Source organism: Mytilus trossulus, chromosome 8 (assembly GCF_036588685.1).
Source record: "Mytilus trossulus isolate FHL-02 chromosome 8, PNRI_Mtr1.1.1.hap1, whole genome shotgun sequence".
Classification (NCBI taxonomy): Eukaryota; Metazoa; Mollusca; class Bivalvia; order Mytilida; family Mytilidae; genus Mytilus; species Mytilus trossulus.
Genome location: NC_086380.1, coordinates 41,844,668 through 41,855,983, shown reverse-complemented (window position 1 = coordinate 41,855,983; position 11,316 = coordinate 41,844,668). Strand labels below are relative to the sequence as shown.

Genomic DNA, 11,316 nt, shown 5'->3' with positions numbered 1-11,316 from the left:
TCCAATTCCCAACATAACTTTCATTTTCACCAATCTGTTCAAAATTTTAGCAGGTTTAACATTTTAATTTGCAATCAGGATCATAGATAATGATACATATAAAACATTATAGAACATTTATGTATTATAGGTTTATTGCATTTGTTTCATATATTTTCATGGATAGACCTTGTATAACTGACTCTACAGTTTTTTTGTGTTTTTCTCATTCTTACAAGTCAATGCAAGTTATATGATTTTATAATAATATAAATTCAGAAATGTTTTAGCACATTTATGATTGCTTTTGTTGAACAATTTGTAAAATTGTGAGAGTAGTTATATAAATTTGATAAATGATGATTATGAATAGCTATTTTATAATTCAGAATGTGAGTTTTTTTCCCAAATAATCAAAGTTTCTGTTTAGAAGCAGTATATTATAATCTCTAAACAGTAACATGGCTTATACAGTACAAAATTTCTCATCAAGATATATATATTTATTTACATTTATATATTTAAATGCAACCATTTCATTATACCTTTTTTTGTAGTTAAAATGATCTACTTGAATTCAATTTCAATACACACGACTTTCTCGCAACATTGTGCAATGATCAAGCAATATATACTGATATAAAAGATATCAAGATCTTGCAGACGTTTTGAGATTCTTATCTATGGAATAAGAGCAATTTAAAAAAAATTACATGTATGTCTCATTTCTCATTGTGGTCACTTAATTTGTAAATACGTTTCTAATTCATTTAGTGTTGTAGCAAATAAATATTGTACATAGTTCAATAAAAAAAATAAACAAAACTTCCATGAGGCCGTAGTTTTTTTATTTTTAGTTTTACGAACCCTCCTACCCTAATTTTTGCCAAATAGAAATAGGAAAAAAAAAAAAAAAAATGTTGATTTTTATTTTTTTTTCTCCTCCGACCCAGTGTTTTTCATGCAAAAAAAATATATTTTTAGTTCATAACTGCATGAAAGAATATAAATTTATGCTCTTGGTGATTTAGTAAGTTGTTGCACATTGATTTTCAATTCAAACCTTGTCAAGAAAAAAAAATAGTTGTTACACTAGTAGAAAATCTCCTGGTGAAATAAAAAAAAACAAATTTTGATATTGACGGTTGGTATTAAAAAAAAAATCAGCAGCAGCAGCAGTCCTCCTACCCATTGGTTTTGTCAAAAAATTTCGTAAAACTAAAAATATAATAACTATGGCCTGAACAATGTAACAATAATGCCTTAAAGCAGACATAATACAAAGTATTAAAAATTATGATGTAATAAAATAAAGGCTTATACATTTTATATACAAATTATTAACACTGAATCATATGTAATATTCTAGACTGGCCATGCATAAAACTGAACAAATATCTGTTCAAATATACCATGTAGAGTGAAACTAAACATAAGACAAATAAATTATCAAAATCATTTTGAACTTAAAACGCAGAGTCAGTGAAGGTAATGTTAAATGGCAGAAAAAATAAGTCCATTTATAAATAAAATACAAAAATTTTATATTTTAAATTTACTTCCAGATACTTCATTTTGTATGTTATGAGCATGAACAAGCTTCTGTCAAAGTAGAAATCTAGGATAGTTTAAGAAAGATATTCAAACTACAATAAATTGCTTTAGCAAGCACAGCTGGATTTGACCACATCAGTCCAACCCTGAACAGTTGGGGCAAAAAGGACACAATGATTGCACTCAATACAGGTGTGAATTTAAATTATAATTAAATAGTTGACATATTAAAGGTTTCTGTATAAATGTAGTCAAAGAACTTGAAATCGGTTTTATGAATTAAATATATATTTATAATAAATTTAAGATTTCTTGTGCAATACACTGTGCTGTTGCGCAATACTAAGTAAATCTGTTTTCAGACTATAAACAAACAATAACTTCACAATTTTTTATCATAAATTTAAAAAAAATAAATAAAGGGAGTTATCTTAATAGATATAAATCAGTCTTAAAAGTTTAATGAGAACTGTTTTAAGTACTTTAAGGATATGATCTAAAAACTTTAAAATTAGTTAATTACCACTTTTCATGCTTTTTAAAGAATAAACTCTTATAACTGTGAAGCATTAAATCTTAAATTTATAAAAATCAAAAGGGAGCATACAGCAATAGATATAAACAATTTACTAAAGTTTCATTAAAAATTTTGAAAAATGCTATTATCTGAAAACTGGAAGATTCCCCTTTTGAAATGAATAAAAAAAAAACATAATTCAAAAAAAATTATAGTCATAAATCTATTAAAATCCAAAGAGAGCGTATGTTGATAGAATAAATAATTCAGCAAAGTTTCTTGCAAATTGATTAAAATGTTTATGGGTTATTGTCTGAAAACTGGGAAATCCACCCTTTTTATGAATAATTCCCCAAAACTTGGATAGGTAAATCCGTATTTATAAAAAACAAAAGGTCACTCATCAAAGTTTGATGCATATTGGTTAAAGTGTGGTTGAGCTAATTTCTGACATATTGAATATGGATGGACAGACGACAGATGGGCAGACAGTCCATCAACAGCTAGTATACAAAAATATGTACTGAAACTTTGGGTATAAAAAGTCATAAGGTCTTTCCAGATAAAAGCAGAATTACTTTATGTAGGGTGGCATTTCTTTGTTAGGTTATGTAAGAGGGTGAGAGAGAGCTGCTTATTTGAATTTTTTCACCTACACACATTAATTGCATGTTTAAATTGAAAATAAGCAACAGGCCCGTAGCCAGGAATTTCCAAATGGGGGTACGTTGGACTCACAAACTTGACTTTAACAGTCACAATTCGAACAGAACATTGACTTTAACAGTGCTTATTTGTTTTCAAGGGTTCGGGTCGGAACCCCCCGAACCCTCCCTGGCTACAGGTATGCGCAAATCCTGATGAAAGAAAACAGGTTTTAAAAGTCTGCTAAATACATTGATGTTGTCAAAACGCTCCAGATTACACGTATACATGTAACTTTTATGAGAAACACAATTTCTATAAGTTAACAATCAAATTCAAAAAATAAACCACCTGAAAAGTTATAATAAATTAAATAAAGATTTGTCATGTGTTCAATCAAACGAAACCTCAATATAAGATGAACTGCAAAGGAAGCATGAAAATGTGTGATCCAATAGTGGTAAATAAATAAATCTCAAATGTAAGTAGCTCAAAATTCATTGGATAGCAATACCACATGTAAAAATATAAATACATCTTTAAATTAACACAGACTGAAGTATTGATTTATGTTAAAATAAGACCTCACCTAATATGCCTAACACACTTACATTGATTTTTAAAGTTGCTGCCTATTAATTTAAGGTGGCTTGTGACTATTCAACTGTGTATAATTTCACGCATGAATTACAAAAGTATTTGTCGTAAATACAATATAGTTTTAAAACTTTTTGTTATTGATTAGATATGTTAAATCATTGTAGTTATATGATTAATAAAATATTTTTGTTATTATCCGTATTTGCTAAAGGGTCAAAATGACATTTCACCCATTTTCACCATTTTCCCGCCAAAATTTTACTGCAAAGAATTTTTTTTCCCTTATTGGTGACCTATGTTTTTTATTTGCTCATTCTTTGAAGCTATATTTCAGCTTTTTATATTACAGTTTTGGACCAAGTGTCATAGAATGTTTTTTTTTATATTTCGATAAAAATATGACAACACCTCTATTTCCCTATTATTTCATTGAAAAATGGTCCTTTTACATACCTGTTTAAAAGTAAAATTGTGAGGTTAAATGGTCAGTGACCCCCTATTTTTTTCAACCAATTTGATTCACTTTCAGTAAAGAATAAAATAACAAACTTCATGACAAAATTGTGTTTTGGTGATGGTGATGTGTTTGTTCATCTTACTTTACTGAACATTCTATCTGCTTACAATTATCTCTATCTATAATTTACTTGGCCCAGTAGTTTCAGAGAAGATTTTTGTAAAAGATTACTAAGATTTATGAAACTAGAGGCTCTAAAGAGCCTGTGTCGCTCACCTTGGTCTATGTGAATATTAAACAAAGGAAGCAGATGGATTCATGACAAAATTGTGTTTTGGTGATATGTTTGTACATCTTACTTTACTGAACATTTTTGCTGCTTACAATTTTCACTATCTATAATGAACTTAAACTAGTAGTTTCTGTGGAAAATGTAACCGGTAGTAAAATTTTACAAATTTTATGAAAATTGTTAAAATTGACTATAAAGGACAATAACTCCTTAGGGGGTCAATTGACCATTTTGGTCATGTTGACTAATTTGTAAATCTTACTTTGCTGAACATTTTTGCTGTTTACAGTTTAACTCTATCTATAATAATATTCAAGATAATAACCAAAAACAGCAAAATTTTCTTAAAATTACCAATTCAGGGACAGCAACCCAACAACGGGTTCTCTGATTCAACTGAAAATTTCAGGGCAGATAGAACATGACCTGATGAACAATTCAACCTCGTGTCAGATTTGCTCTAAATGCTTTGGTTTTTGAGTTATAAGCCAAAAACTGCGTTTTACCCCTATGTTCTATTTTTAGCCATTGCGGCCATCTTGGTTGGTTTGGCAGGTCACGCCACACATTTTTTAAACTAGATACCCCAATGATGATTGTGGCCAAGTTTGGATTCATTTGGCCCAGCAGTTTTAGAGGAGAAGATTTATGTAAAAGATATATAAAATTTACGAAAAATGGTTAAAAATTGACTTTAAATGGCAATAACTTCTAAAGGGGCCAACTGACCATTTTGATCCTGTTGACTTATTTGTAAATCTTACTTTGCTGAACATTATTGCTGTTTACAGTTTATCTCTATCTATAATAATATTCAAGATAATAACCAAAAACAGCAAAATTTCCCTAAAATTACCAATTCAGGGGCAGCAACCCAACAACCGGGTGTCTGATTCATCTGAAAATTTCAGGGCAGATAGATCTTGACCTGATAAACAACTTTACCCTTTTGTCAGATTTGCTCTAAATGCTTTGGTTTTTGAGTTATAAGCCAAAAACTGCATTTTACCCCTATGTTCTATTTTTAGCCATGGCGGCCATCTTGTTTGGTTTGGCGGGTCACGCCACACATTTTTTAAACTAGATATCCTAATGATGATTGTGGCCAAGTTTGGTTTCATTTGGCCCAGTAGTTTCAGAGGAGAAGATTTTTCTAAAAGTTAACGACGACGGACGACGGACGACGGACGCCAGACGCCAAGTGATGAGAAAAGCTCACTTGGCCCTTCGGGCCAGGTGAGCTAAAAATGGTTAAAACTTGACTATAAAGGGCAATAACTCTTAAAGGGGTCAACTGACAATTTCGGTCATGTTGACTTATTTATAGATCTTACTTTGCCAACATATATTGTATTTTAAAGTTTATCTCTATCTATAATAATATTCAAGATAATAACCGAAAACAGCAAAATTTCCTTAAAATTACCAGTTCAGGGGCAGCAACCAAACAACAGGTTGTCTGATTCATCTGAAAATTTCAGGACAGATATATTTTTACTTAATAAACAATTTTACTTCATGTCAGATTTGCTTTAAATGCTTTGGTTTTTGAGTTATAAGCCAAAAACTGCATTTTACCCCTATGTTCCATTTTTAACCGTGGTGGCCATCTTGGTTAGTTGACCGGGTCACGCCACATATTTTTAATTCTAGATACCCAAATGATGATTGTGGCCAAGTTTGGTTTAATTTGGCCACATAGTATCAGAGGAGAAGATTTTTGTAAAAGATAACTAAGATTTACAAAAAATTGTTAAAAATTGACTATAAAGGGCAATTACTCCTAAAGGGGTCAACTGACCATTACGGTCATGTTAACTTATTTGTAGATCTTACTTTGCTGAACATTATTGCTGTTTATAGTTTATCTCTATCTATAATAATATTCAAGATAATAACCAAAAACAGCAAAATTTCCTTTAAATTGCCAATTCAGGGAGAGCAACCCAACAACGGGTTCTCCGCTTCACCTGAAAAATTCAGAGCAGATAGATCTTTTTTTGACCTGATAAATAATTTTACCCCATGTCAGATTTGCTCTAAATGCTTTGGTTTTTGAGTTATAAGCCAAAAACTGCATTTTACCCCCATGTTTTTAATTTTAGCTGTGGCGGCCATCTTGGGTGGTTGGCTGGGTCACGTCACACATTTTTTAAACTAGATACCCCAATGATAGTTGTGGCCCAGTTTGGTTTAATTTGTCCAAGTTGTTTCAGAGGAGAAGATTTTTGTAAAAGATTACTAAGATCTACAAAAATTGGTTAAAAATTGACTATAAAGGGCAATAACTCCTAAAGGGGTCATTTGACCATTTCGGTCATTTTACTTATTTATAGATCTTACTTTGCTGAACGTTATTGCTGTTTACAGTTTATCTCTATCTATAATAATATTCAAGATAATAACCAAAAACAGCAAAATTTCCTTGAAATTGCCAATTCAGGGAGAGCAACCCAACAACGGGTTGTCCGATTCACCTGAAAAATGAAGGGCAGATAGATCTTGACCTGATGAATAAATTTACCCATTGTCAAATTTGCTTTAAATGCTTTGGTTTTTGAGTTATAAGCCAAAAACTGCATTTTACCCCTATGTTCTATTTTTAGCCGTGACGGCCATCTTGGTTGGTTGGCGGGGTCACGCCACACAATTTTTAAACTAGATACCCCAATGATGATTATGGCTAAGTTTGGAATAATTTGGCCCATCAGTTTCAGAGGAGAAGATTTTTGTAAAAGTTAACGACGACGGACGACGCCAGACGCCGGACGCCAAGTGATGAGAAATGGTTTTTATGTTTTACGCATTCAGGTTGAATCCTTATTTTCACCTTCAATCAGTTTCCTGAACAATTCAGCAACTCTCATAGGATTCACTGTACTGTTTGTTTTTTCCTGTGCTGGCTTTCTGGCAGCAGTATATTTACATGTGATCTCATTCTTATATTTTTCAAGAACACCATGCTTTTGTAGCCAATTCTGAAAACCAGACTTTTTTGAAGCATCTCCTTGAAACTCACAAGGAAATTTTTCAAAATTCAATGCCATCCAAACAGAGAGAATTGCCCAATAATTCACACCGTCCTTGTCAAAAATTTTAATTGGGTGATCTTGCACGAGTAAAATATCCTTTTCAACATTGTAAAAATTGATGTAAATATACTTGGGGGAAACAAAAAAAGATGGAATCAAATGACTTCCTAAACCTTTGTTGAGCTTTACTGCCAAAAATGAATTTAAAATTGTCTGACTTATTGCCTGTACATAATCTTGAGTTTCACGAAGATCTGAAGTAACTGAACCCTCTATTTCTGTTTTCACCTCTGCCAGACTATACCAAAGATCTATATCTTCATCTATCTTTGCTTTTTTTGATGCAGGTTCACCTTGACCTTCCTCATCATCTTCATCAACAGCAATTTTAATGATTTCTTGCATAGAACCATTATCTCCTTTAACAACAATATCTGCCCTCCCATGCCACATATCTACACAACCTGGAAAAAAAGACTGCTATTATTTAGAGAATGTTTACTGCAACTAAGTATACTGATTCAAATAAAACCAGATGCTTCGCAGGGCGTAGCTTTATACGACCGCAGAGGTTGAACCCTGAACGGTTGGGGCAAGTATGGACACAACATTCAAGCTGGATTCTGCTCTAAATTTGGATTGTGATTAAATAGTTGACACAGCATAGGTTTCTGACACAGAATGAATGTATTCAAATGAACTTAAAAATTTTTGTTTTCTCTTAGAGCAATTCACTATGCTGTTGAATAGTAATCCTCTCAAAAAATGTTTGAAGAAATTTTCTTTTTATTTATGAAATTTCAAATGAGAACTAGAGGCTCTAAAGAGCCTGTGTCGCTCACCTTGGTCTATGTGCATATTAAACAAAGGACACAAATGGATTCATGACAAAATTGTATTTTGGTGATGGTGATGTGTTTGAAGTTCTTACTTTACTGAACGTTCTTGCTTCTTACAATTATATCTATAATGAACCTTGCCCATTAGTAACAGAGAAAAATATTTGGTAAAAATTTACATAAATTTACCGAATTAATGAAAATTGTTAAAAATTGACTATAAAGGGCAATAACTCCTTAAGAGGTCAATTGACCATTTAGGTCATGTTGACTTATTTGTAGATCTTACTTTGCTGAACATTATTGCTGTTTACAGTTTATCTCTATCTATAATAGTATTCAAGATAATAACCAAAAACGGCAAAATTTCTTTAAAAATTACCAATTGGAGGGCAGCAAGCCAACAACCGATTGTCCAATTCATCTAAAAATTTCAGGGCAGATAGATATTGACCTGATAAACATTTTTATCCCATGTCAAATTTCCTCAAAATGCTTTGGTTTTTGAGTTATAAGCCAAAAACTGCATTTTACCCCTATGTTCTATTTTTAGCCGTGGCGGCCAACTTGGTTGGTTGACCGGGTCACGCCACACATTTTTCAAACTAGATACCCCAAAGATGATTGTGGCCAAGTTTGGATTAATTTGGCTCAGTAGTTTCAGAGGAGAAGATTTTTGTAAAAGATTACTTAGATTTATGAAAAATGGTTAAAAATTGACTATAAAGGGCAATAACTCCTAAAGGGGTCAACTGACCATTTCGGTCATGTTGACTTATTTGTAAATCTAACTTTGCTGAACATTATTACTGTTTACAGTTTATCTCTATCTATAATAATATTCAAAATAATAACCAAAAACAGCAAAATTTCCTCAAAATTACCAATTCAGGGGCAGCAACCCAACAACAGGTTAACCGATTCATCTGAAAATTTCAGGGCAGATATATCTTGACCTGATAAACATTTTTACCCCATGTCAGATTTCCTCTAAATGCTTTGGTTTTTGAGTTATAAGCCAAAAACTGCATTTTACCCCTATGTTCTATTTTTAGCCGTGGCGGCCATCTTGGTTGGATGACCGGGTCACGCCACACATTTTTTAAACTAGATACCCCAATGATGATTGTGGCCAAGTTTGGTTTGATTTGGCCCAGTAGTTTCAGAGGAGAAGATTTTTGTAAAAGCTAACGCCGGACGACGACGGACGACGGACGACAGACGACGGACGACGGACGACGGACGCCGGACGCCGGACGCCAAGTGATGAGAAAAGCTCACTTGGCCCTTTGGGCCAGGTGAGCTAAAAATTGAACCCAATTTTTTATTCACATCCCCCTTTCCCTTATTCCAAAACCAATTTCAATTAAAATATTCTAATGGAGTTTGCAACAATTACTACTCATTTAAATACATCATAAAATATTAAGATGTAAAAAAACTGCTTGTTATCACTGAATGGTAAAGATTATTTAAATTTATCAGTTGGTAGTAAAAAGTGAATATACATTGTATATTGTATATAACAAAGATTTAAGTTGATTCTGGACAAAGAAAGATAACTCCAATTAAAAAAAATTCATGCAGATATTTCTTGCTTACTATACTGGACAAAGAAAGATAACTCTTAATTAAAAAAAAAATTGCTATTTCACAATATTGTGAAATTAGATATTTCTTGCCATTGCACAATACTGTGCAATTGAAAAGACTTGCTATTGCACAATACTTAATATAATAATTTTAGATCCTGATTTGGACCAACTTGAAAACTGGGCCCATAATCAAAAATCTAAGTACATGTTTAGATTCAGCTTATCAAAGAGGCCCAAGAATTTAATTTTTGTTAAAATCAAACTTAGTTTAATTTTGGACCCTTTGCACTTTAATTTAGACCAATTTTATAACTGAACCAAAAATTAAGAATCTACATACACAGTTAGATTTGGCATATCAAAGAACCCCAATTATTCAATTTTTGATGAAATCAAACAATGTTTAATTTTGGACCTCAATTTGGGTCAACTTGAAAACTGGGCCAATAATCAAAAATCTAAGTACATTTTTAGATTCAGCATATCAAAGAACCCCAAGGTTTCAATTTTTGTTAAAATCAAACTTAGTTTAATTTTGGACCCTTTGGACCTTAATGTAGACCAATTTGAAAACGGGACCAAAAATTAAGAATCTACATACACAGTTAGATTCGGCATATTAAAGAACCCCAATTATTTAATTTTGATGAAATCAAACAAAGTTTTATTTTGGACCCTTTGGGCCCCTTTTTCCTTAACTGTTGGGACCGAAACTCCCAAAATCAATACCAACCTTCCTTTTGTGGTCATAAACATTTTGTTTAAATTTCATTGATTTCTATTTACTTTAACTAAAGTTATTGTGCGAAAACCAAGAATATTGCTTATTTGGGCCCTTTTTTGGCCCCTAATTCCTAAACTGTTGAAACCAAAACTCCCAAAATCAATCCCAACCTTTCTTTTGTGGTCATAAACCTGGTGTCAAAATTTCATAGATTTCTATTAACTTAAACTAAAGTTATAGTGCGAAAACCAAGAAAATGCTTATTTGGGCCCTTTTTGGCCCCTAATTCCTAAAATGTTGGGACCAAAACTCCCAAAATCAATACCAGCCTTTCTTTTATGGTCATAAACCTTGTGTTAAAATTTCATAGATTTCTATTCACTTTTACTAAAGTTAGAGTGCGAAAACTAAAAGTATTCGGACGACGACGACGACGACGACGACGCCAACGTGATAGCAATATACGACGAAATTTTTTTCAAAATTTGCGGTCGTATAAAAACTAGAGGCTCTAAAGAGCCTGTCTCGCTCACCTTGGTCTATGTGCATATTAAACAAAGGACACAAATGGATTCATGACAAAATTGTATTTTGGTGATGGTGATGTGTTTGAAGTTCTTACTTTACTGAACCATTTTGCTTCTTACAATAATATCTATCATGAACTTTGCCCATTAGTAACAGAGAACTATATTTGGTAAAAATTTACATAAATTTACCAAATTAATGAAAATTGTTAAAAATTGACTATAAAGGGCAATAACTCCTTAAGGGGTCAATTGACCATTTAGGTCATGTTGACTTATTTGTAGATCTTACTTTGCTGAACATTATTGCTGTTTACAGTTTATCGCTATCTATAATAGTATTCAAGATAACCAAAAACGGCAAAATTTCTTTAAAAATTACCAATTGGAGGGCAGCAACCCAACAACCAGTTGTCCAATTCATCTGAAAAATTCAGGGCAGATAGATATTGACTTGATTAACAATTTAACTTCTTGTCAGATTTGCTCTAGATGCTTTGGTTTCATAGTTATAAGCAAAAAACTGCATTTTACCCCTATGTTCTATTTTTAGCC

The 11,316-nt window shown here is 32.1% G+C and overlaps 1 protein-coding gene across 1 annotated transcript in view; it reads right to left on the bottom strand.

Moving 5' to 3' along the window:
• Positions 1–260: 260 nt before the first annotated feature.
• LOC134680965 (uncharacterized) overlaps positions 261–11,316 on the bottom strand; it is a 28,110-nt gene continuing 17,054 nt past the window's right edge. The window contains exon 3 of the mRNA XM_063540286.1: positions 261–7,540. Coding sequence (XP_063396356.1) covers positions 6,852–7,540 — 689 coding nt within the window. The 3' untranslated portion in view covers positions 261–6,851. The remainder of the gene's footprint in view (positions 7,541–11,316) is intronic.